The following is a 27,186-nucleotide window of genomic DNA, read 5'->3' on the forward strand; positions in this document are numbered from 1 at the left end:
TATATGCATATAGGATATGTATACATTATATCTATACCTTAGAAAGGTATCATTAATGCATATACAAGGATGTCTCTAAAGTCTTAGGGATATAAAGATGTATAGATATCGATATATAGATATAGCTATGTCAATACACATAGAGAATATTCATTCTCCATATCTATATATCTATATAGATATCCCTAAGAGAAAAAAGAATATACCTGATAGATATATGTCTAATATATACATACATAACTATATCTATCTTTCTAAGAGAGTACTCTCTCGCTCCCCCTAGATAGATATAGATATATCTATATGAATATATATTGATATAGATGGAAACAGAAGGAAAACTCTTTCTAAATATATATACATACATACGTACATACATACATACGTATGTATATATATATATATTACTAAAGGATCAGTGTCTAAATAGATGTGAAAACGTTGGGGTTTCCCCAAGTACCTCAAAGATTAATATTTGAGCGTTCTTGACATAATTGCACTAAGTCTCCTCTGGGTAGATGGCCTCTTTTACCTGGTACTGCAGAAAATGAGGATTTTATGTTTCTTTTGTACTCTGGACAAATTTGCTGTGTAGAGTGACAAGCACATGTTATTTCCTTAGGTGCTTAAGCTTCTTAAAACAATTCAAATATTCAGGAAAGGGCCCTTCAGAAATATTAGCATCTGGGATAGCATGTAGAAAATATGACTACCTTTATTTAGCAAGAAGTGCTTTGCTGTGTATGTGGGAGATTAAACAAAACTAATTTTTTTTCAGAACTCCTAGGGATTGCAATTTAGTTTTGCTTTCCTGTGTTAAACCTGTCTGAAGGAACAAGATCCTTTTGAGCCAGAGTTTTTATAACAGCAACCACATTCTGTAGAACTATGCCTCTTTTCATGAATGCTTATTCATGGCCTCTTATCATTTTTCAGTTTGGATTTGACTAGCCATGCTATATGGCAGTTATGTTGCACCAATCTCTTGGTTATTTGGCTATATATAATATAGATCTTTGGTTTGGGCTGAATACTTTTCTGATGATGTGCATTTGTAGGAGAACCATTGGGTTTCTGGAATCTCCTCAAAAGTGTCTTCAGACTCTTTTTTCTAGCTTGAGTAGGGTAGGTCCTAGAATAGGGTCTCTAGTTAGAAAAGTAGGTGATGAACTCTTTTCAGCCACGCTTCCTGAGAAGCTATGAGCTCTGTTGCATCTTTGTGTGTGGGGGCATGGCTCTCAGATGCTGCCATCACAACCCCAGTGTCTTGGTAATTTACTTCTGTTGCTCAGTGAATCCTGGAACACTCCTGAAACCCCCGGAAGCAGCAGCAGGACTTGGTGAAGACACTCTTAGGCTGTCGATACAGGAATCCCCGACTGATTTTTAGTAATCTTTCATCTTCATGTCAGTTCTTGTGAAGCCCCTTGTTATCCTTGGGACACGAGGAACTAAAGAAAAGGAGAAATATATTTGAGATGCTGCAAAGCAGAAAAGGGTGTAGAGAGGGGTGGTTTCTAAGGGTGAGGGAGCAGGTTCATAGAAAATGCCAAAAAGTAAACACAATGAAAAAAATAAAGCAATAGGACTAAGATACAGGCAGTGAAATTACTGATTAAAATGAATTGACTTTGTATAAACCAGGTAATCACAATTTTGACATTCCGTAGCCTTTCTTGATTTTATGGTGCTGACTCTGTTGAACAATAAATGATTTAACTATAGGTCAGAAATTCTTAAAACTGGGGACTCCATACTTGGCAAAACTCTTTCATGGTTTCCAACATTTAATTATAAAGCTATATTTTGCCTGTATCTAAATATTTTGAATTAAGGATACCATATATCTGATAGGGATTCTTTGTAGAAGAATTTCTCTACAAATCTCTTTGTCTCTGTCTTTCCTTGTATGTGCTAGTTTAGCTCATCTTTCTGATGCTTCTCTGGTGTACCACAAGGCTTTTTCCCTTCTCTTCATTTTTCCTCTTGGATGTCCCTCTTATCATTCTACTCTTTTGTCTCCCTTCCCTTCTGAGTTCGAAGCCATCCCCACTTTGAGTGATGCACCAAGGCTGAAAGTGCTGGTCTTTGTGCTCTGTTTGGGAAAAAGCTTCTTCACAGGCTTCTCAGGGAATTCAGATTCAGCCCAGACAATGAGTGGAGGATCCTGGCCTTGGTGGAAGTTCGTTCCGGTTCAATTCAGCAACTATTTATTGAGGGCCTACTTATGATGCCAGTCAACTGTATTAAGGCCTGGTAACGAAAAGACAAAGAAGGAAGCTCTCCTTTGCTCTCAAGGAACACCTTTGTTGAGGTGATGGGGACAACTTGAACCATTACTTGTGGTTGTGTTAGGGGAGAAAGCATTAACAGCTGGGAATATCAGGAAAAACGTTCTCTCAGGTGCAATCCATAAACTGAATTTTGAAGGAAGCTAGGGATTCGTATAGAAGAGGAAATTTTGGTATTTAATTTCAATTCAATTCAATTTCCCCAGGGCTTAAACCCTGGGGAAAAGCTTTACTCCTCTCTCCTACCCCCATCTCACACTGCCCCCTGGGAAATTGTATTCCTAGCCTTCTATTGTCATGCCTTTCAAGCTCATTTCCTCTGGGGTGGTGGTTGTGTTGACTGATCTATTTGTTCCACTAATTCTTGAGTGAATCCATCTTGGTCTGGTTCTGCAGCCCTGTATCTTTTCTGCCCCTAGGTTATGTCGCTATTTCTGATTGGGCTTTACACTTTACACTGGTACTCTTACCATTGTTCTTGCATGCATGGATATACGCATGGCTTTGGACTTCTCTTGCAATTATCTAATTGCAGTGTTGTAATTATACTGTGATGGGGTTTGGGCAGCCATTATGTGCATATGAGTTTGGGCTATGACTTGATCCTGGTAGAGCCACGGAGTGAAAGTGGCAAGAACATTTAAAAAAAAAAATTTCATTTATGTATCTATTTATCTGTTTATTTATTTTTGGGCCTTGCTTTGCAGGTTAAAGTAGAGAATTGCCTGGGATATGAGAAGATTGAATGATTTGTCCAAAGTCACACTACCATTGTATGCTAGAGGTCATATTAGAACCCAGGTCTTCCTGACTGTGACCAACATTTCAGCCAATAGAATGACATGTACAAAGGTGATATATATAAATGAAGTAGGCTTGATACCAGGAAGCTTAACCAAGATTCTAATGATGCTATGACAGTTAAATTGAAGGGTATGAATAACAAGTAAATGAAAACTGCCAACTTAAATTTATAGATATGTCCTTTTGGCTTACTTTGCAAGGCAGCTTTCTTCTCCCTTGACATTTTCTTATTGGCACCTCCTTCTTATTATGATAGCAGAATCCTGCTTTCATTGGCTTTGCTTCTTCTCTTTGTCGTTTCCAAGAATAAACAATAGATACGTCCTACGTCGCTACTTCATCTTTCTCTAGTGCAAAGTGAAATACCATAGGCGTGGAAATATACTGCTCATTTTCCCAGTTTTTATATATTTCTCTTTGGGCACTGGTGTAGTATTATTTTAGTTTCCTTTAATGAGTCTCTGATGTATATAAGGTCCCTTTCATCTGATAGTCCAGAACTCCCACACATTAGAGAAATGAATGAGAAACATTTAGAGAAGATATGATTAAGGGAAAGAGATGACAAGAAAGCACAATCCCATAAGTGTTAGGGGCATGAGATTCTGAAGGAAGTAGCTTTTGAGTTTTATTCCTTTTAAAATGACAGCTCAGTGAAATCACCCAAAAATTTTTTTCAAGTTAATTGAATATCAGGTGTTGTTTTGGGAAGATAAGGTGGAAGTTTCCTTAACTATGTCTCCTTGCGGAAATACAGAGAGATGTTTACGAAGATCTTGTTCAATTTTTCTTTCTCCCTCACCATCACGAAGGTTGATACTTTATGCAAGGAATGATATTGCATCCCAGGTGCTGTTTTCCAGTATCCCAGGTACACTTCATGTTTATAAACCAGTTCTGTGGACTTTGAGCAATTGGGCTTTGGCAAAGGTTAAACATTACTTTCTCTTTGAGTGTGTCTTACTCAATTTTCTCATAAACAGCAACTGATGTCAACACAAATAAATGTGAGGAGTTGGCCTTGTTATGTGCATTATATTCTGTCCTTTTTCTGATGCTGATTATTGGCATTCATGAAACACTTTCCTATCCTTGCAATGTATCTGATTCTCCTCCTCCTCTCTCGTCATTCCTTTTTTGTTTCCTGATGTTTTTTCTTCTTCCCACTGTTTGTGGGTGTCTTCACCCCAGGTTTACTCCTCAGTCACCTGTCTTCTTCCCACTCTTACTCACCTCGAGCTCCTTCACTCATCTCTTATCTTCTAAGCCAAGAGTTTCTCACCTGGAGCCCATGAACTTAAAAAACAAAACAGAACCTTGATGACTGTATTTCTGTATAACTGGTTTCCTTCGTCATCCTGTGTGTTTTATTTTATGCATTATAAAAACAGTGTTCTGAAAAGGCTTTGCTAGACTGCCAAAGAGGTACATGACCCAAAACAAGATTAAGAGCCCCTGCAGTAGACTGATCTCTTTCTGCTACTGACCTATCATCTGAATTTCCAGACTAGATTTATAGCTGCCCATAGGACCACTATTTGGTTACAGTCACCTCAAACTTTCCTGTTTCAGTACTTCAAGATTCCAGTGAGATCATCAGGGTTGCCCTCCCTTCACTGATACTGATCTCCTTCCCTTCATGAGTTATTCCAGCTGTCAACAAGCAGCTCCAAACAGAGCTAAATTGGGCCTCCAATGATAGACATCCAGACCTTCACTGCACCTGTATTTTTTAGCCCTTTTAAGTTTGCTAAGACTTGCCAGATTGCATGTTGCAGAATAGCCTTTGAAAACCTAGGATGAGGCATCAGGTTAGTTGGGTGGTGGGGGTGGGGGTGGGGGTGGTGGTGGTGGATGGAAAGACATCTATGGTGTTAGCATATGTAAAACTGAATACTTGTCTTCATTTCCCTTCACTAGGACCCTTTCTTTCACTGTCATTCTCCCAGTTCCTGGTATTCAAACCTTTGGAATGATCATGCCTTTCTCTCTTCATCCCTGATAGCCATTGTCATCACATTCTTTACAGTCTATAACAGTAATAACAGGTAGCATTTATATGGCACTTTAAGGCATGCTAAGCACTTTACAAATACCTTATTTGATCCTCACCACAGACTTGGAGGGTGGGTGCTATCATTATCCCCATTTCTGACCGGCTTCGTGCCTGGATTATTGCAATAGTCTATTCAAACTCAGCAACTCTTTGGAGCTGGCTTTGTGTAAGGTGGGCATGGAGGTCTTTGGCTTCAAAGACACAAATGACTATAATGAAACACAGAACACAAATGGGTAGTGTGGTTTTGTGAAAAGAGCATTGGATTTGGAGTTAGACTATGTTATTTTGAACTTTTTTAACTGGACCATCTGTGTAAAGGACTGCTGGTGAAGAATTCTCCCTACCAGTAAAGATCAACACCTGCTCTGCAACTTATGGCCTTGGAGTGTTGCCTGGAAGTGAAGTGACTTGTCCAAGGTCTTATAGCCAGTGTGTGTGTCTAAGGCAAGACATATCTTCCTGAATCTAAAGCCGTGTTGTACACCATGCTGTTGTTTAGTCTAAAATTGAATAGGGATAAATGTAAAGGCTTTATTCTTGGGTTTAATAAATTAGCTTTGTAAGTACAGGGTAGATGTATGGCTAAATAACCATTCATCTGAAAAAGAGCTGGGGATTTTAGTGGACAAACAAGCTCACTTCAGTTAAACAATATGATTTGGAAGCAAAAAAAGGTAATAAGGTCTTGGGTCACGTTAAAGAGAGGCATATAGTCCAGAATTAGTGAAATGATAGTCCTGCTGTACTTGATCTTGATCAGCCCAAACCTGGGTTATTGTGCTTAAGAACATTGATATATTTTTACAGAGTTTCCCCTCCCCCTGCCCTTTTCTTCTAGTGCTAGAGGTGGAATGTTTTGGAGGAGAGAGAGAAAAAAAATTATTTATTAAAAAAATAAAATTTAATTTTAAAAAATCGGTTCCCTTCCTAAAATGTGGTTCATTCCTAGGAACCTCACTTATTTGCTATTGAAAAAATGTTTATAGGCCAACAAAACAAATTCTCCCGTCAAGTCATGTTCAAAAAATATATGCCTCATTCAGTACCTTGAGGCCATCACCTTTCTTCCAGAGAGGGGGTATCCGACCCTATTATCAGGCCTCTGGAATTATGGTTGGTTTTCATGTTGATCAATGTCATTCAAGTTTTCAGAGTTTGTTTTACAGTGTTGTTGCTAATGTATAAACAGTTCTTGTTCTCGTCCTTTCACTCCGCACCAGTTCATACATATGTAGGAATGACATTGATAAACTTTTGTATGTTGTCTCCCTCATTAGATGGTAAGGGACTGTCTTTTGCCTTACTTTATGTCCCTTGAGCTTAGCACTGTGTCTGGCACATATTAGGTGCTTGATAGATGCCATTTGAGTGACTAACTGAGTGCTAGTTGACTGGACAGTGTGTTCTGAAGAGTGCCACTACGATGGTAAAGAGCTCAGAGATGATGCATTCAATGGCCTTCATAACTTAGCCGCCTCCTACCTGTCTTCTTACACCTTACTCCCTAATACTAACTCTTCCATCCTGTTCCATGACCAAGACCCTCCATTTCTCTCCTTCCAGCATTTTCTCTAGCTATCCCCCACTCCTGGAATACTGTTCCTCTTCTACTGTGATTATTGACCTCCCTGGCTTCCTTTAAGTCCCATCTAAAATCCCACTTTCTACAGGAAGCCTTCTCCAACCTTTCGTAATTCCAATGCTTTCCCTCTCTTAATTATTTTCTGTTAATCCTCTTGCCTTGTATATATTTGTTTGCATGTTGTCTTCTCCATTAGATTGTAAACTCTCTGAGGGTAGGGGTTGTCTTTTGTTTCCTTTTGTATCCTTAGAATTTAGCATAGTGTCTGGCAACATATTGGATACTTAATAATTGTTTATTGAATTGAGTTTAGCTTGGAGAAGGAGAAGTCTTTGAAGGGCTGCCATGTGGGAGAGAGATTTTTCTTCTGCTTTTGGAAAAGCATTTCATAGAATTAAAGATTAGAGGGACCTTAGATACCCACCATTTTACAGATGAGGAAGGCCACTGAGATCTGAGAAGGTTCACCATCTTGACCAAGGGATGCACAGGGATCCAAGTGGTACACAGCAGAAAGTCTAATCTAGGACCTTTAACTCCATGCTACCCTATTCTTTTTATTGCTTTCTACTGGTTGTTTTGCTTGGCTGCAGAGAATAGAATTAGAAACAATGGCTGGAAGTTTCAGAGAGGCAAATTTGAGCTTAAGATATCAGGGGGGAGATTGTCTAACAGTTAGATCTCTGCAAGCATTTGAGCAGAGCAATTATGTGATCAGATCTTTGCATGAAGAAGTGTCCTTGGGCAAGCATGGGTAGGATGAATTCAATCTAGACAAGTTGGGAGAAGTAGTGAAGGCCTGACCTAGAAATATAACTGGAAAATTAAGCAAATGATGAGTTCCTAAGTTATTGCCCATACTCTTCTATTTTTTCCCTCCAATCTTTCTTACATCCAATCAGTTGTCTCAAAATCCCGCTTCCCTCAGTCCACTCTTCTGCTTATGAGCCTGTAGTAACTGGGTCACAGAAGTTATCAGATCCAAGGCAAACACTGAAGGCTGGCCCTCCCATCATCACTTGCCCTCAATCCCTGACACAAACCCCAGCACAAACCCTAGATTTTTTTGGACCAGTCACCTTCTTTCCCAAAGCATGACAACATGTTTATTCTTGCCTTTGCTCATGTTATTTCTTGTCCCTTCTCCCCCTTCTTTGCCAAGTCAAATCCTATAGGTTCCCTCAGGGCCTAGGCAGCCATTGTGGCTTGTCCATTCTCTTCATTTCTGTATTATGTAGGATATGACCCCTCACTTGAGTATATGCTGACTTGGATAATTCTATTGTGGTACCTATATATTTGATGTAACTATTGAATTCTTTTGTTCTTTCACAAATGCCTTCCTGACTAGATCCCATACTTCTTGAGATTAGGGTCTCTTTTTTTCAGCTTAACACAAAGTTCAAGTAGCTACTGAACTGGTAGAAAGGAAAGCCATGGAATGAATAAGTTACAATAGCTATGAACTAGGTAATCTTGTGAATTGGATGGTATATATATTTTCTACTACAGGGCATACAGGTTTTTGTTTTTGTTTTTGTTTTTAAATGTCCTAGTTACTGGCAAATAGGAATAGTGCTGACCGAGTTGATAATTGAACCACCTTCCACTCAGTTTCCTCATCAACACAATGGGTGTAGCAGTAGTGGTTATCTCAGAAAGGATCAAATGAGACCATAGGATCACAGACTTAGAGGTGGAGGGTTTTATTTTAGAGGTAATTGAGTCCAAATCCCTCATTTTTACAGATGAGGAAACTGAGGCCCAGAGAAGATAAATGACTTGCCCAGGGCCACACACACAGTAAGTGATTGAAGTGGGATTCAAACCCAGGTAGGCCTTCATAACTTTGAGCCACTCTGCAATCACATACTATAATGTATATGAGTCTCTTTTCCAAACCTTAAAGCTCTATGTGAATACTATTAGTATTATTACTATTACCGTGAACTCTCTACAAAGGATTGTCCTGTACAGGGAATGTGATCCTTCAGTCCCAGTGTAATCATCTAGTTTCAAGGAAAAGAGTGGTCAATTGTGTACTGCAGGTAGGAGGGAGAGAGAGAAGCAGAGTTAACTGCTGAGCTTTTTACAGTTGTATTGTTCAATCATACTGCAATCCTCCAGTCACTCCCATCAACCTCTCCACCTCAAACGTCTTAATCACGTCTTCCTACCTAAAGTTTAATGCCATCTGCCAAAACAAATCAACACACTGCAGTCCTAGCAGGAGGAGAGGGATGATATGTGTAACACCTCCCACTCTCCTCTCCTGGGTTCAAATCATGTCTTTTCATTTGTCAAGTCACTGCAGAGAGCTTGGGCATCCTCTCTGCTTTCTTCCTAGCTGCTGGAGTCTGGTAGTATAATTTCTAGCAGTGCTTTTTCATATAAAGCAGCCTTGGCTGGTAGAATTTGTTAGGGATGGAATTTTGTTGTGTTTTGGTTTTGGCCCATGTGATGCTCTGAGACTGACGTTCCGAGACTGACTAGCCAATACAAGATGTGAGATCACCCTGTTACCATACTCAGAAAGGAAGGTGAGGGCCTCTAAAGTGAGTAGAATTGCTACTTTTTCTTGGACTGTGGTATTTGTTCTTACGAGAACTTCAGACCTTTCCATACCCTGACCAGCATGGTCCACTGACCGAACATGAACACTTACCATGTAAAATCATGGAGTGGACTTAGTCTGCCAGCATTGAATCTCCTGTTCTAAGATTAACTTGGGTGTATAAGCAAAACTTCCCTTTACCATTCTTGGGTATACCCCTCTTCCCAATTTATAGTACAGAGATTCCTTTCCTTTTGCAATCTCTAATATTTGTGCTGTTTGCTTGGTATTAAATCTGACACAGTCTTTCCTTTGAATAGTCTGAATCTGGAGAAGAGGTGTCCTTGTCTTTACGTAGTTTACAGTCTGGTGGTGAGAGTACAACAGATATATAAAACTTTACTTCCATATAAAGCCACAAGTACCACACCTGTTGGCACAAGACACACCCCAGCTCTTATAGATCTGTCTGAAGACTGATGGATGTAGGTAGGCTGTGTTGAGAAGACATTAGGTCTGTGTGAAAGCAAAAGCAGTAAGCAGCATGTCAAGGCATAGAGAAAGGTGGGGAGAAAACTGGCCTTGGACTCCTGAGACCCTGATTCAAGACTTGGCTTAACCATTTGCTAGATGGACAAGTCATTTAATCTGTCCAAGCCTTAGTTTCCTCATTTGGATAGGAATTAGACATGTGCTTTCACTGGTTTAGGAAACTCCCCCTACTAGTGCAAGTTGGCACCTTCTCTGCAGCTTAGAGGGATGCCTACAGCCCTCTGAGGTGGAGACTTACCCACAGCCATTATGTGTCAGGGGTGGAATTTGAACCCAGGTCTTTCTGGTTCTGAAGTCAACCCTGTCCACTATGGCACACTGCCTCTCCCTCCCTCGCTTTCCCTGTCTCTCTTTCTCTTTCTGTCTCTCTGTTCCCTCTCTTTGTCTCTTTCTCTCTTCTTCTCCCTCTCTTTGTCTCTTTCTGTCACTTTGTGACTTCTTAACACTTTTGTCTCCCACCCCTTTTTTCTCCCTTTCTCTTTGTATCTCTCTGTCTCTTTCTTTCTGTTTCCCTGTCTCTTTCTCTCTGTTTCCATCTCTGTCTCTTTCTCTCCTCTCTTTGTGTCTCTCTTTTTTTCTCTTTATCTGTGTTTTTCCCCTTCCTCTCAGCTGGAAAATGGGGACAATACTTCTACCTCCTACTTACCAGTATTGTTTTGAGGGGCAAGCTCAAATACAGTGTCTTATCAATGAGAGTTAATATGGATAGTTCCTGAAATATAAGTAGAAGCTGGAGGGAATGAACTTGGCCAGTATCTGGCATTATCAATGAAGTGATTCATTTTGAACAAGGGAGTCTCACATCTCATGATGGGAAAGAGAGTCATGAAAGGTGCTATTCCTTGTAGAGGATGGAGATCAGCTCCTGGCAACTGGACACATACTGTGAAGTGAGGACCACATGTCAGGCTTTGCAGCCACATTCTTTCATATGAATAATAGCAAAGTCTGTACCAGAAAACCCATCATTTCTGTGCCAGAATGCCTTCTTTCTAAAGCAAGGGTGTCCTCAGTTATTTAAATTTGTGCAGTAGATCCATGATTAATTCTACCAACGTGATTCCTGAGTGCTAGTATGGTGCTAGTGGATAGGGGACCAGCCCTGGAGTCAGGAGGATCTGAGTTTAAATCTGGCTTCAGACACTTACTAGCTGCTTTCAAAGAGCTTACACTTGCAAGGAACTTGGGAGGGGGAGGAGAGAGTTGGAGGGATAGAAGAACAAGGACACTGCAGCTATATAGACAAATAAATACAAATCATAGTTGTAACCCATGGCTTAGGCCCACAAGCACTAGTTGCACATGTGGACTTATATCTGGAAATGACTACAGATGTAATCTAATCTAGACTCCATATTTACAAATAAGGAAACTGAGGCCCAGTATCGTGAACACACTTGTCCCAGGTCTTCGGGTATATTTAATTCAATTTAAGGAAGCACTCTTAAGTGTATAGTGGTCTTTGCTAAGTACTAAAGATACAAAGATGAAACAAGTCCTTGCCCTTAGTTTACAACCCAGTAGTAAGGATAAAACAAATAAATACATAGTTATAATACAAGTTTTAAGTTTTGACTTTGATAGAAAGTCATAAATGTCCAAGAGATGTGTGCCTAAAGATTATCTTCTTTTCTCTCTCTGCTAATGCATAATCAAATGAGGGAAACAGTCCTTAAGCACAGATTCAGAAGACCTGCTTCTAGCTTTGGGCTGTTATTCATCAGTTCACTTTTAGTGGACAATAATTGGACAGAAAGTTTTAGGTTTCTGTTTGTAAAGCATTATTGCACCATAACCTTTATCCTGTAACCTCATGTCCCTTCAAAATTCTGTCAGGATGATTGGGTGATATGGCATACAGACAGTCAGAAATGGTTCTATGTATCCTGGAAAAAGTAGCATTTTCAAGTAAGAGATAGCTGAACTATGAAGTGGAAAGACCACTGAATTCTAGATCTGGATTGTGGCTCTGCCTCTTAAGTAGATTTGTGACCTTGGACAAATCATATAATGTCTGTGAACCTCAATTTCTTCCTCTATGGAGTGGGGTTAATAGTATTCACATTGTCTAACTCTTCTGCTTGTTATATTGATTAGAGGAATTATAAAATATGCTTTGCAAAAATCTAAGCACCATATAAATGTAAATGGTTATTAGCATTGCCTCCAAAAAGAACTAATTGCAAGGAAAAATGTCCTTGGACACTCACTGTGTAACTTAGCAGGGTCAGCTTGCCAGAAGAGAACCTTTGGCATGGTGAGTGGCACATTGGGTAGATGCTTTATAAAAAATTTATAGAAGGAGATGGAGAAGAATCCTACTGGATAAGAAAGCATGCAGGCACCTTCAGAATGAGATCACTTTCAGGGTCCATTGCTGTCTATAAGTTTTATATGGCTGTTAACTATCGTGGGTTTGATCTCTGCCCATTTTAATTTCTAATTGTTCTAGTGCAGGGTACCATTTTTTATTAATTACCTTTCCATATGAATGATAAGCCTCTAACTTAAATTCCAGAATAACTAGATATTTATATAGAAGACATTAGTCCTGCAAAAGATGTTCTCAGCAAGGATGCTATGCTGGGAAAGGCCTCCCACTGTCATGCATTAATTTTTTTTCCAGCTTCTTTGAATTGAGTGCTCTCTGGAGGATTTCTGTCTTCATCTGTTTTCCTGGCCCTAGAAAGGATGAAATCAGAAAAATTGGGTGTGGGGGGAGGGGGGTAAGTAACATAGAAGCAGATTGCTGTTAGAGATATAAATATGTATATGTATGTGTGTGTATACATATACATACACATACATACATATACATACATATATGTGTGTGTGTGTGTGTATATATCTATATATATGAATCTCTTTGTTAAATCTTCTCATCCATAGCTCAGGCTGTGGGTTCATCCTAGCTCTTTTGCCCTTATCTCCCTCCTGTGGTCAAGTTCATCCCCTTTTTTAGCTTCCTTTAACTGCAGAGGGTGTAGCAGCCCTCATACCAAAAGGAAAAAATATCAGGGAAACTGTTGGCAAATCAGTGGTCCCCAAGGGACTCCTAAACCTCCTCTGTAGGCTACCTTCTGGACATTGCCTACTTCAGTGGGGAGGGGCTCTTTACTGCCCACTCACTGACGAACTTCAGCTGCATTTCTGTGCTGAAGCTGCTGTTGTTTAGAGGACCAGAGGAAGGGTAATTATTAAGGGAGAAGAAAGGCCAAGAAGGGTGGGGGGGAGAGACTGATGTGAGAACGTTTAAAGGATGTATTTTCCCTCTCAAATTGGAGTGTGGAGAGGAATAAGTGAGGGAGGAAATAGAGGTCTAAACAAAGTTTCATCCCTTGTTAGAATGTAAGCCTCTCTGAGGGCAGGCATTGTCTTGTTTGCTTGTTTGTGTCGCCAATGCTAATAGTGATTGGCACATTGTAAGTGCTTATTTAGTGCATTTTCATTCATTCATTTGTCTTTATTTTCTTAGGTTTAATTTGTCATCTTAATTTTTTACTGTCCTTTTCCTTTTTTCTTCTTTTTAAGATTGCTAGGAAGATTGTGTGTGTGTGTGTGTGTGTGTGTGTGTGTGTTGAATAACATGAAATATTCTGGATCATTTTAAATATGAAATTCAAGATCCATTGAAGTGAAGTATTCGGGGGGGAATGTAGAATTACTTCTAAAAATGTTGACCAAAGAGCCCCAGAGGGGCATAGCAAAATCTAGATCAGATATCTGGTTTGTAAAATTGTTCAGACCTTGATTCCATTCTTGGCTTAGTTGGAAATGCCATTAGAGTATAGCAGAAGGAAGTTTGTGATTCGATCTCTGTAGTTTAAAAGACTCCTCATCTGTGAAATAGGTGTAATAAAGGCAGGCTTGGTGACACACTCCTGTAATCCTAGCAGCTAGAGAGATTGGGACTGGCGGATTGCTTGAGTTTAGGAGTTCTGAGCTGCAGTGGTCTATAGCCGATCAGGTATCCACACTTGATGTGACACTAATATGATGAGCCCCCTGGGAGTAGGGGATCACCAGGCTGCATAAAGAGGGGCTATTTGGCCCATGTTGGAAACTGAATACATCAGAGGTCTCATGCCAGGTCAAAGTTCCCATGCCAGTTAGTGATGGGGTTGTTCCTGTGAGTGACTGCTATGCTTCCAACCTAGGTGAGGAGAGTTCCAGTCTCAAAAACCTTTTAAAAAATAAAATAAAATGGATATATTGGTAACTGTAGTAACCTTTCAGGGTTATTGTAAGCTCGAATGAAATTGTGTATGGAAAATGTTTTCAAACCTTAAAATTCACTGCAGCCACCTTAAAATTTGTCTCAAAGGGAATTGATTTGTTGTACACCCTTTTATACTAAGCCAAATTGTATATGCTCATATCATAAATCATTGACAGTTTTAAAAATTAATTTATTTATGTTTAGTTTTCAACATTCACTTTTATAAGATTTTGAGTTCTAAATTTTCTCCCCTCCCTCCCCTCCACCCTCCCCAAGACAGCATGCAATCTAATATAGGCTATACATGTACAGTCATATTAAACATATTTCCATATAAGTCATGTTGTGAAAGAAGGATCAGAACAAAAGGGAAAAACCACGAGAAAGAAAAAAAAAGAAAATTGTATGCTTCAATCTGCATTTGGACTTCATAGTTCTTTTTCTAGATGTGGATAGTATTTTCCATCATGAGTCTTTTGGAATTGTCTCAGATCATTGCATTTCTCAGAAGAACTAAGTCTAACAAAGTCAGTCATCACTGTTCGGTGTTCTCCTGGTTCTGCTTATTTCACTCAGCATCAGTTTGTGCAAGTCTTTCCAGGTTTATCTGAAGTCTGCCTGCTCACCATTTCTTATGACACAATAGTATTCCATTATATTCATATACCACAACTTGTTCAGCCATTCCCCAGTTGATGGGCATCCCCTCAATTTCCAATTCTTTGAAACCACAAAAAGAGCTGTACATGTAAGTCCTTTTCCCTTTAATCATTGACTGTTTTGAGGCGGTGTAATTTTGATTTATATTATTGGGGAAAGAGATTGCTTGTACAATAACCTTCTAAATTGTAACATTCCCTTAAATATGAATATAGTGTAATTAGGGCTTCCCTTCCCCTTGGCTGGGAGGGTTGGTGCTTGAAGCGTTTTAACAGCACTTTTTATATGTAAAAGCTTGAGAAACAGGAGCTACCTTCTCTTGAGTAATGACTTTTGGTTGGTTTTGTTCTGTCTTTATTTACAGGTGCCCAAAGCAAAATCCTCAGAAGCCTCCCGATACAAAAGATGATAATACAGAAAAACACTGCCCAGTGACAGTGAACCCTTGGCACATGAAGAAGGCTTTTAAAGTCATGAATGAATTAAGAAGGTATCATTCTGTCAACATGCATGTATTCAGCTCTGGTCAAGTCTCTGGGTCTGTCATTTCTTTTCACTTATTTGTCATCATTATCATTCTTGTTATAAGGAAAACATGGAATACACAGATTTCAGGAGTGGAATCTTGTTAAAATAAAGAGACAAGCACCATGGCATAATGGGAAAAGTGCTGTTGTGAGACTCAAGAAAACCTGGGTTTGAATCCCAGCTGTTGGAAGACCTTCAGAATCTTTAATTCTTTCATCTGCAAAATGGGGCTGTTGATAACCTGTAATATGCACATCAGAGAATTATTACAAGGATCCAGAGGATAATATGCTAGGGTGTATGAATTTTGTTTTTTCCCTAATATATTGATAATTACCTAAACATAATTGGTTTCTTTTATAATCCAATATATTTTATTTTATGCATATAAAAACATTAAGGACAGCTAGGGCGGTACAGTGGATAGAATGCCAGGTCTGGAGTCAGGAAGACTCATCTTCTTGAATTCAAAGCTGGCCTCAGACACCTGTTAGCTGTGTAACCCTGAGCAAGTCACTTAACCCTGTTTCTCAATTCCTTATCTGTAAATTGAGCTGGGGAAGGAAATGGCAAACCACTTCATTTTCTGCCAAGAAAACCCTTAAGAGTTGGACATGATTGAAACAACTAAACAGCAGCAGGAACAGCAACAACAAAAGCATTATTCTAAGAAAGGGTCCAGAGACCTCACCAGGATGTGTCCATGACACAAAAAGGGTTAAGATCTCTGGTGTAAGGACTTTCTTTTTTAATGTCAACTGAAACTCATTGCCAAGAACATATAAAAATAACATTTTGGTCTGGGAAGAACCCTAGAGAGTTTTTTCTCAAAACTGTCTCATTCTCAAAGATGTTTCAAATATTTGATTGACAGTAGAGAAAAGGATTATTTTAGCAGGGTAATTAAAACATAGTAAGCTTTGGGGATTAAAAGTACAGTGTGCTTCAGCTTCATAGAAAAATCGAACTAGATAATCAGATTGTTGTACCTTTTTGAAAAGCACTATTTTTTTCCTCAGTTTTATATGACCAGTAATGTCTGTCTAAAACAGGGTTTCTTAGCCTTTTTTTTTTTTTTTTTTAAACTCTTTGGCAGTTTGGTGAAGCCCGTGGACTCCTTCTCAATTTGATGTTTTTAAATGCATAAAATAAATACACAAGATAACAAAAGAAACTAATTATATTAAAATAATTATTGTCATAATAATGGTGACAATATTTATTTGGACCTTTATATGGACCTTTGAGGTTTGCAGAGCATTTTATGAATATCTCCTGCTTGTATCTTTAAAAGGTGTGATTCCATATACAGTATGTGCTAGTCACTAGGTCTGGTTGGATTCTTTTCCTTTTTAATCCTGTTGTAACAGTCAAAGTGTTTGGACTATAAAATAGAGTAACCATGAAGGGTACTGAAAAGAAGTTCTTTTAAAAAAAATCTAAGGATAGGTGATTTCATTGGTGGTGGCGTTTAGTCATGTCTGACTTTTTGTCAGCCCATTTGGGGTTTTCTTGGCAGAGATACTGAAGTGGTTTGCTATTTCTTTCTCCAGCTCATTTTACAGATGAGGAAACGGAGGCAAACAAGGTTAAATTATGGGCCCAGGGTCACACAGCTAGTAAGTGTCTGAAGCTGGATTTGAACTGAGGAAAATGAGTCTTCCTGACTCCATGCCCAGCAATCTGTGTGCACTGTGGTGCCACCTAGCTGCCCCTGTATTGGTATAGGGAACTCCCTAATAAGGACACCCTCTCTACTAATGCAGATCTTTTTTATAGCTAATAGTCTTTAGAGGGCTTTGAAGCCAAGAAGACCTGAGTTCAAATCCTCCTTCTGACATATACTGGCTGTGTAACCATGGTAGGCAACTCCTTTAACTGTTGTCTACTACAGGTCTACCACAGTTAGGTTTCTAACTATTCTATCGTAGTACTCTGTGTTTTAAAAATTCTTGTCCTATCTGGTACTGTTAATTGCTTTTCTTCTTTCCATTTCTCTTTTTCCTTTTCATCCTAGAAAGATTGAACTTAATAAAAGTATAAACCTTCTTCCCCCCACCAGGAAGCCAGTGGACCTGGTTCTAATTTCAGTTCTGCTGTTGATTTAATGTGTGACCTTGAGCAAGTCCCTTCCCTTTCCTTAGTTTCCGCATTTGTAAAATGAGGAGGCTGGACCTGCATATTCTCATTTCATGCTCACCTTTTGTAAGAGTTGATAACGAGGAAGCCATGACTCTGAGGGCATTATTTGCTCAGCTCCTCCTTAGCCTGAGCAGGTTTCTGTTTCATGAGGTGTGAGTCATTAAGTCTGCAAGGTTCCTCCTGAGGTTCCTCTGTGTGAAGCCTGTGTCTTAACTCTCTCCACACCAGAAGCACCATTTCTGCCTCATTGCAGGCACTGAGGATAAAGATATTGAACAGTACTCCCTGTCCTTCCAGTCAGTCACACTAATTGTCACTTCTTGGACTTCTCAATGCAAGTGAAGGATACTGACTCCCCAAAGAGAAACTGTGTGAATTACATCTCCCAGGTTGCCTGTAAGATGTCAGACCAGGGCCTCTCCAATAGGGTAGGAAAGCGGTAGTATTTTCAGTTTTAACATAAGATTATTCTGTTATAGAAAATAAATTGGTTTTAGACTGTTAGAACTAATGTCATTTCATAGGGATCGTAGATTTAGAACTGGAAGGGGTGTTAGAGGTGGAATCCAACCCCTTCATTTTACAGATGAAGAAACTGAGGTACAGAAAATTGAAATGACTTGCCTAGGGTCACATAGCTAATAAAAACAATAATAATAGTAGCTAACATTACAACAATAACAGTAATAATAGCTAACATTTATATAGTGCTTACTGTGTGCCAGATACTGTGCTAAATCGATTATTTCATGATCCTCACAACAACCCTGGGAGGTGGGTGCTATTATTATCTCATTTTACAGATGGAAAAAAAAATGAGGCAAACAGAGGTTAATACAGCTAGTGTCTGAAGCTGGATTTGAACTCAGGTCTTCCTTGACTCCAGGTCCAAACTTCAAACCACTGTGCCACACTCAGTAGAATTCATCAAAATCTTAGTGGCTCTGTGGTCTCTCCTCATACTTCCAAGAAATTTCCCACCTTTCCCCAGGTCATCTATTTTAAGTGCTTCTCAAAACTAACATGGAAATCTCTGAAATTTGCTATTGGTTGCACAACTGAAACTCATTAGTTACTTCCTGCCCTTGCAACAACTTCCGCTCGTCAGCTGAAAGTGATTTCCTGGCTTCTTGGAAGGGACAACTTCCCCTTCACTGCTTACTTACTTACAGACACATTCTGGTCTCCAAATGGGGGGGGGAGTAGGGAGAGGGGGAGGCATTGCAGGAGGAGACATGTACAGACCAGCTCCCTCATTTTCTTTATTTTTAATTTGTAGTTTGTTTTTTCAATTAAAAAAAGCATTTATTTTTGCTTCCCACATAACACTACCCCTGCCTGTGGGGGGAAAAATAGAAAAACAACACTCAGGAATAAAATATACAGAGTCAAGCAAGACAAATTTCCCTGCTGGCCAGGTCCCAGAATCCTTGTCTCATTCTTCATCTTAAGGCCATCATTGGAGCCGTGCATTGGAGGTCATTGCACTGATTGATTGGAGCTTTTAAGTCCTTCAGGGGTGCTTGTCTTCACAGTGTTCTGGTTGTTATTTAAATGATTTTCCTGGTTCTGCTCGTGTCCCTCTGCCTCAGTTCATCCAAGGCTCCCCAGGTTTCTCTGATGCCACCACTTTTGTAATTCCTTTGCCACAGTAGGATTTCATTCTATTCTATTCTGTATTATGATTTGTTTGGCTATTCCAATTGACCGACACCCTTTAGTGTCAGCTCCTTTCCTATTGCAAATGTAGCTGCTAGAAATATTTTTGTACATGTGGCTCTTTTGCCTGCCTCTTTCCTCTCTTCTCTTCTTTCTCTCCTCTCCTCTTTCTCCATACATATGTACACACACAATTTGCATATATATTTATATCTACACACATAAAATGTATATATACATAAATACATGTTTATAAGACATGTGCACACACATATAAAGTGTATATATACATGTAAATGTATAAAATGTATATATACACATATAAAATATATATGCACGTACATAAAAGGTATACATACACACATATATACACACATACACATTGTAGCTAAATGATACAGCGGATAGAGTGCCAGGCCTGGGGTCAGGAAGACTGCTCTACAATATTATATGATTGTTTGTAAAAATGAGATAATCCATCAAGTGAGGTAATATGTGTAAAGCACTTAGCACAGTGCCTGGCACATAGTAGGTACTATATAAAGACTTATTCCCTTCTCTTAAAAGCCAAAAATGATGCCCTGTGGTCATGATGAATCATTTAGTTGAGTAAATGTTGAGTCCCTACTGAGTGCTTACTTCTGCATTAGGGACCAAGAGAATACAAACAGTCCTGCCCATAAGGAAGAGAACTCATTTGAAGAGAGGAGACATACAAAAGCAAAATAATTAGGGAAAAGTAAATGATTGGAACAATGATTGTTTTAGGATTGAAGCATAAGGAGGCAGCTGGTGGTGCAGTCATTAGAGAGCTAGACCTGGAGCCAGGAAGACCCGATTTCAAATTCAGCCTCAAGCACTTACTGGCTGTATTACCCTGAACAAATCACTTCACCTCTGTTTGCCTCAGTTTTCTCATCTGTAAAATGGGGAGAGTAATAGCGCCTACCTCCCAGGGTTGTTGTTGAGGAGCAAATGAGATAATAATTGTAAAGTGCACAGTGCCTGCCACATTCTTAAATGCTTATCCTCTTATTCTTGTTTTCCCCTCGGTGGAAGGATATAGTCAGAGGAAGTGGGCCTTTAGCTGGGACCTAAAAAACATTATGTGATCACAGGATCATAGATTTGGAGCTAGAAGGGACCTTGGAGGTCAATCCCTTCATTTTACTGAGGTGAGGGACTTGTCCAAGGTGATACAGGTTGTAGGTGACAGAGCAGGGATTTGAGTGCAGGTAATTTGACTCCAAATCCAGCCCCATCCTTATTGCATCATGGGATTGGAAGGATGGAGGGGAAAGAGAAGGGAATTCTAGTGGTGTGAAAGAGGGAAATGGGAGATTTTAGTCTGGAGAGAATGAGAAAACAGGCTTCGTTCGTATAGCACAGAGAAAATGGGAAGTGGAGAAAAAGTGTGATTAAGGTGTGAACATGTAATAGGGTGAATGAAGGCCCTAAATATCAAGATTAGAGTTTGGACTTGTTTCTGTAAGCAATGGGGAGCTATTGATGGTTATTGAGCAGGGGAGTGATAGGATAATGATTATTTAGTAGAATGTAAGTTTCTTGAAGTCAGGGCATATTTCACTTTTTTATTTCTATCTCCAGGGCCTAGCATAATACTTGACAGTCAACAGACTGCCAACCAAAAAGCATTTACTAAATGTCTACTATGTGTTAGTACACTGTGCTAGGTGCTGGGATTTCAAAGACATCAATGAAACAGTCCATGTTGTCAAGGAGCTTATGTAAATTCTTCTAAACAGTAGATGCTTAATAAAAGCTTGTTGATTGGTACTTCTGGAAGGAATGGAACAGTAAGCCTGTGAGAACATGTAACTTAACATGAAATTTGCTAAGCCTTGTTCAGGGAGTGATTATGTGCTTGGCTGGCGTTCAATTGTGTAAGGCACCGTGGAGGATAAAATAATATTAATGATAATAATAGCTAGCATTTATATGGTGCCAAGGTAAAGCTTTTTATAGATGGTATCTCTTGATTTTTGTAACAGCCCTATGAGTTAGGTGCTGTTATTCTCTCTATTTTACAGATTAGAAAATTGAGGCTGAGAGAGTTAAGTGATTTACTAGGGTTATATGGCTGGTGTCTGGGGCAAAATTTGAACTGTCAGATCTTCCTGACTCCAGGTCTGTCACTCTGTCTACCATGTCTCCTGTCTACTAAAATAGACTAGCATAAAACAAAACCCCTACTCCCAAAGAGCCTGGCATATGTAGAAAATTCAGTTTAAACTCTGCAGAACTTAATGCTACTGTGGAGGGTGGGGTGAAAGATGAAATGACTAAGGAAACAAAGGTTCGAGCTTCCGAGCATATGGATTTATCAAGCAACACTTTAACAGTTACCCAACAAATCAAGCCCAGGTCCCTTCCTCAGCTTAGGGCTGGACCCTGAATACAGGACGAGATAGATTTTTGTACATTAAAAACAAGTAATCAAATAAGGCCAATTATTATTAGTTAAGAGGAAACAATTAACCAGGCTATATGCAACATTAAGTAATCTGATTTCTAATTGGAGGAAAGATTAGGGACTTTCCAAATTGAGAGAGGCAGAGTGAACAGGTGCAATTCCCTGAATGTAGAAAAATGTGTCCCAGTCCTTCCAAGTGTCTGTATACAGTCAAGGGAACATGGAAACAATAACTGATTGATCAGTATGGAGCAAGTTTTCTGATAAGACATATGGGTTGCATGAGATGTATAATTGTGAGAAAACTCCTTGCATCAGTCTTTGGATCTGACAGGGTTTCTGGTCAGCACATTCAGGTCCTTAGTGAAGGGTCTCTATGTAGCAGGTAGAGGTGATCTAGCTTCTCTGCCACGCGGGCCTAGGTTCAAACAATGCACCAGTCCTCTCACAATTCTCACAATTGCATAAAGTTTTCTCACAAGGCAAAAATTGGACTCGACCCATAATTGAATAAAAAGGGAACTGAGCTAGCTCCAGAATTGAGTCACAAGATGGAGTCAGTGTGGTTCATCCAGTTGCCGCCACCACTTGCTATTCCAATCTCCTCAATTTCCTCAGTACTCAAACTATCAGATTTGCTTTGACAATTATTACTGGTTAATGAAGTGGAAGGTTGATGCCGTGGTGTTCTGTAGGTCAGTGGTGGAGGAGAGCGTCCTGCTTTGGCCCTTTATGTTGTGTCTATCTGTGCAGGGGTTCGCTGTGGCTGTTTCCTATGCACCCCTGCTTTTGGAGCTGCATTGCAACATGCAAGGGATACAGAATCATTTTTCACTAATTGCCTCACCTTTAAAACTCCTTCTTGTTACCAGTTTAAAAAAAATGTTGGGGGAATGTATTTTCATAATACTGGTCCCAGTGAACTTGATCATGATCAGGTGCTTCAGCCACAGCACCTGGGACTAACTATAGCTACCCAGCTTTCTGTGATAACTGGAAGCAGGGATAGTTTGGACAAATTGTTCACAAAGAATTCCAACACTTAATTAGTCATTACGTTCAGCCTCTTTTCCAGCCAACCTAAAAAAAAAAAAAAACTACTCACAAGTGACTTCTGTTGTCTAATGTGAAATTTTACTACCCTGGAGAGCTGATAGGTCAACTGCATACAAATTAGATACTCAAGGCCCACCCGAGAGCATATTCTAGCAGAGGTGAAGCCTTGGGATACTCATGGTCTTCAAAGAATCTCTAACAGACTCCAGATATAACAAGATTCCAGAAAATCAGACTACATTGGATCTGTTCCTTCATGTGGCAGATAGATTAGTATAATGGCTGGACCACTGGGCTTGGAATCAGGAAGCCCTGAGTTCAAATTCTACTTTCAACACTTAACTGTGTGATTAGGACTAGTCACTTCATCTCTCAGAGCCTCAGTTTCCTTATCTGTAAAATAGGGATAATAATCGCAAAGTTTATGGGGTTGTTGTGGGCATCAAATGAGGATAATATTTGTGAAGCATTTTACAAACATTAAAGTGTTGTAGAATGGTTAACTATTGTTATTATCTTCAGGATTTCCTGAGCTGCACCTGGATTAGGGCAACAGAAGCAAGGGGGAATGTGTTTGTTTTTATTTATTTTTAAAATGTTTTACTGGTGCCTTTTACCTTCACATTAGTCATTTCTAGCTATACTCTTACCTTCCCATCCTCTGCAAAACGAGTCTTCCTTCATAAGAAAGAAAACAAGTTGAGTAAAATCCACCAATATAGAGTTTGTTAGTATATGCAATATTCCATTTTCATTATCTCGTACTTATCTCTACCAAAAGGAGGGAGGATACTTTTCTTTTCTTCCTCCCTCCCTCTGCCCATTATCATTACTCAGAATTTTCCTTCATTTTAATGTTTTTTATTCATACTATTATAGTCATTGCAAATATTCTCTTGGCTCTTCTTACTTCACTTTGCATCAGTTCATATAAGACATAAAATGATACATTTTGGACTAGTGTTAGCTTAGATTTTAAATACTTTCCCCCAGGGGACCACAAGATGATAATCTATATATATTGAGAAAATATGTATCACAGAACACTCTTCTGTTATATTGCAAAAAATTCTACTTCATTTTTCTTCAGTGTACTAAGCACCCACTATGTGCTAAGCAGTATCCTAGGAATTGGATGTACAAAGACAGAAACAATCCTTACTTTTAAAAAGCTTACATTCTGATGAGGTCGCTTCTGTTTAGCCTTGTTATTTTTCTTACTTTACTCCAAAAGATCCATGATTTCATGAGCATGGACAGGTGCTTCTTCTGCTGAGCCACATTAGAGGCCGTCTGTGCATCATGAACAGCTTTCATGAGTTGCCATGGTCAAAAAAAGAAAAAAAAAATCCATCCTTGGCTAACTGGGCTTCTTTCAATGAGTCTTTCCTCACTTGGAGAGATAGTTCCTCCAGTAACATGCATACGAATCTATTCCTGAATCATTACTGAAGCGTTTCCAGCTTGGTTAGTCCAGCCATAGCTTCATTTCTGTTGGCATTGACTGAAGGTACCAGGTCACCTTCTTGAAACCATGTCATATGGACTATTTGTGCCTAACCTGTGGTAGAGCCTTCAGAATTCATATTGGTCTGAGTAACCACAGTCAGACACGCTATACTTTGACATAGTGGTCCTTTTCGAACACAAAGGACAACAACTACTAACCCATCTCCAGGTACCATTATTTGAAGGCCCCACCATTATTTAGTAAGAAAGATGTGTCAATGATTCTATATCCAATACCCTTTATACTATATACTGAGCTGAATCTCAGTGTTAGGCCTCACAAACTTACCCATCTTAGGATAAGCACTAAGCATAGTTGTAGAACAAAAGATTCCTGGAATGGAGGGAAGGCAGTTGTACTATGATGACACTTCTCCCCCCTTCCTCACTGGCCCAGGCACACTGGAGGGAACACATGTAGTATATACATGAGGGAAAGCACCAAGTCTCCACACAGTTGTGTCTAAATCCTTTCCTGCTTGCCAAAGAGTTACCTTGGTCTGCTCCTCTATAGCTGCCAATCAGGGTGAGTCCCAGAGACAATAGGGTGACAGCCAGTGTTAGATCTGCCATCCTCCCTTCTCTGTAAAAACCTGTTACATACCACCTCTGTAGGTTGGCAATGTCATGAAGCAGTTTCATCTGGTCCTATTGCCTCCATGGCTCTGTGTTCCTATACTTAATCTGCTCACACTGACATTGATTTTTTATATTATCATCATACAAAAAATTCTGACTATGTTTAAGGTTTGGCCCATGGCCAGGTATTCTAACTACTGTGCCATTGCTTATAACAATGGCAGTGTCACATAGGAGAAAGAGCACTGCTCGAGTGGAGGGCTGGACATCATGGGGCCTGAGCTTGACCTCTAGCCCTACTTCGATCTAGAGCAAGTCATCTTACTAGGAAATTTCAGATTTTAGAGAAGGTAATTTCTAAGGTTTCTTGCCATCCTTGATCTAGTGGAATGTATTTGCTTTGCCACTAATTTTCTTCATGACCTTAAATTTAAGTCCCTTAACTCTGTGGGGTCTTTGGACCAAATGAATTGTTTGCTTCTTTAGCTGTTGACCTACAATGCTATTTATGGTCAGCTTGTTATCCATCATAATCCCCTTATCTGTTTCTGCCATAAAACCCATGCTTTGTCCTTGTAACTGTGTAGGTTTATTTATTTCAAAGGTAGGGCTGGAAGGAAACTTTTAGTCCAAACTCTTTTTTTTTTTTTACAAATGAGGAAACTGATTTGCCCAAGGTCACCCAAGTAGTAAGAGGCAGAGCTGGTATTCAAAACCAGGCCCTCTGTCTCTAAAACAGTTGTTTTGTCCATTACAGCATAGGATCTCACTCTCTTAAGTATACTACCCTGGCAGTATTAATAATAATAATAATAATAGCTAACATTTATATAGTACTTATTATATGCCAGGCACTATGCTAAGCACTTTATGATTATTATCTCCTTTGAGTCTCATAACAATACTGGGAAGTAGGTGCTATTATTATTTTACAGTTGAGGAAACTGAGGCAAATTGGTGAAGTGACTTGCTCAGGGTCACACAACTAGTAATTGTCTGAGCCTGGATTCAAACTCACGTCTATCCTGATTCCAGGCCCAGCACTGTGCCAGCGAACTACCTCTAGCTGTATTACTGAATTTCATGTGTCCAGACCTTTGGATTGAAAGTTACTCCATCTAACTATCAGGTTCATTTTAAATTCCAATCTAGTCCTCAAAAGTCATAGCCTTCTCCCCTTACTTGTTCATATTTGGTATTTTAACACTTCATATCTTAGTTTCAACATCTAGACTCAATAGGGAAAATTTGAAGACAGTGTCTCAAGGTAATACTGATCTTTTAAAATACTGAGTTTGGAAGTTCTGTGGTTTTCCAAGATGATAAATTTGACTAAGTAAAAAAAGCCTTAGCTTTAGAGATCTGTGAGTACTTGTGGGGATGACGCCATTCAGGATTCACTCCTTTGTGATGAGAAGATAATTTTGACCCACAGGCAGTATATGGGAGCTTATCCTTTGCCATAGAATCAAACCATCTATGACCATTAGGATACAGGCTTCTGTACTGCCATAATTCATAAATTAGGAATATGCAAGTCAACTTGTTGGATGTTATTAAGAGTATTGGATTTCCTGCCTTCTCAATGGGTAGGGGAGGGAGTAGAGGGTGGGAGAGAATTTGGGACTGAATTTTTTAAAAGACCTTATTAAAAGAACCCTAATTTTGATGTTTCTTTATGATAGAATCATGTAGTGTTATTGTATTTTTCCCTAAGAACTTTTAGATGTCATGGAACCAAGTGGGTATCTCTCTTTCTCTCTCTCTCTCTCTTTTTTTTTTTGGTTAGGCAATGGAGTTAAGTGACTTGCCTAGGGTCACACAGCTAGTAAGTATTATGTGTCTGAGGCCGCATTTGAACTCAGGTCTTTCTGACTCTGAGGCCGGTTCTCTATCCACTGCACCACCTAGCTGCCTCTCTCTCTGTCTCTCTCTCTCTCTCTGTCTGTCTGTCTGTCTCTCTCTCTGTCTGTCTGTGTCTCTCTCTCTGTCCCTCTCTCCTCCCCCCTCTCTCTCTCCATACATACATACACACACACACACCTATTATACACACATGTATATTCTGGGCAAACTTAATGATTCAGTTTTTACGTCATCACAGACTCACTCTTTTAGTTAGAAGCAGGGTAGGGGAAGAGGGGAGAGAAAGGAATAAGCGCTTATTAAGCAAGTACTATATGCTAGGCACTGTGCTAAGCACTTTAGAAATATCTCATTTGATGAATTAGAGTAGATCCTGACTTGGTATAGGTATATGTTTTATATATAAAAAGAAATACGGTTCAGCAGAAATTTTCTATGCACCCATGATATGCAATGTACTATACTAGGCACTGAGGATACAGACAAATAATGAAACCAGGTACTTGCCCTCAAGTTTACATTCTAATGTGAGGGTATGAATGTGTACATTTAAGTAATTTCATTGATCAAAGTAATTAAAATAATTTCGAGTGGGAGAAAGCAAAAAGTATTAATGATTTAGTAGAGAGGGCACTGGATTTGGAATCATAGGGCCTGGGCTTGAACTCAATCCTGCCTTGACCTGTAGCACA

General features: G+C 39.4%; 1 protein-coding gene across 3 annotated transcripts in view; it reads left to right on the plus strand.

Moving 5' to 3' along the window:
- Positions 1-27,186, plus strand: part of KLHL2 (kelch like family member 2) — a 139,098-nt gene that overhangs the window by 807 nt on the left and 111,105 nt on the right. For 2 of the 3 annotated variants that reach the window (XM_027866963.1, XM_027866966.1), the window contains exon 2: positions 15,086-15,259. In XM_027866963.1, coding sequence (XP_027722764.1) covers positions 15,086-15,259 — 174 coding nt within the window. The remainder of the gene's footprint in view (positions 1-15,085; positions 15,260-27,186) is intronic. The other variant, XM_027866964.1, reaches the window with a different exon arrangement.

This window comes from Vombatus ursinus, unplaced genomic scaffold, assembly GCF_900497805.2.
Source record: "Vombatus ursinus unplaced genomic scaffold, bare-nosed wombat genome assembly UNPS02014784.1, whole genome shotgun sequence".
Classification (NCBI taxonomy): Eukaryota; Metazoa; Chordata; class Mammalia; order Diprotodontia; family Vombatidae; genus Vombatus; species Vombatus ursinus.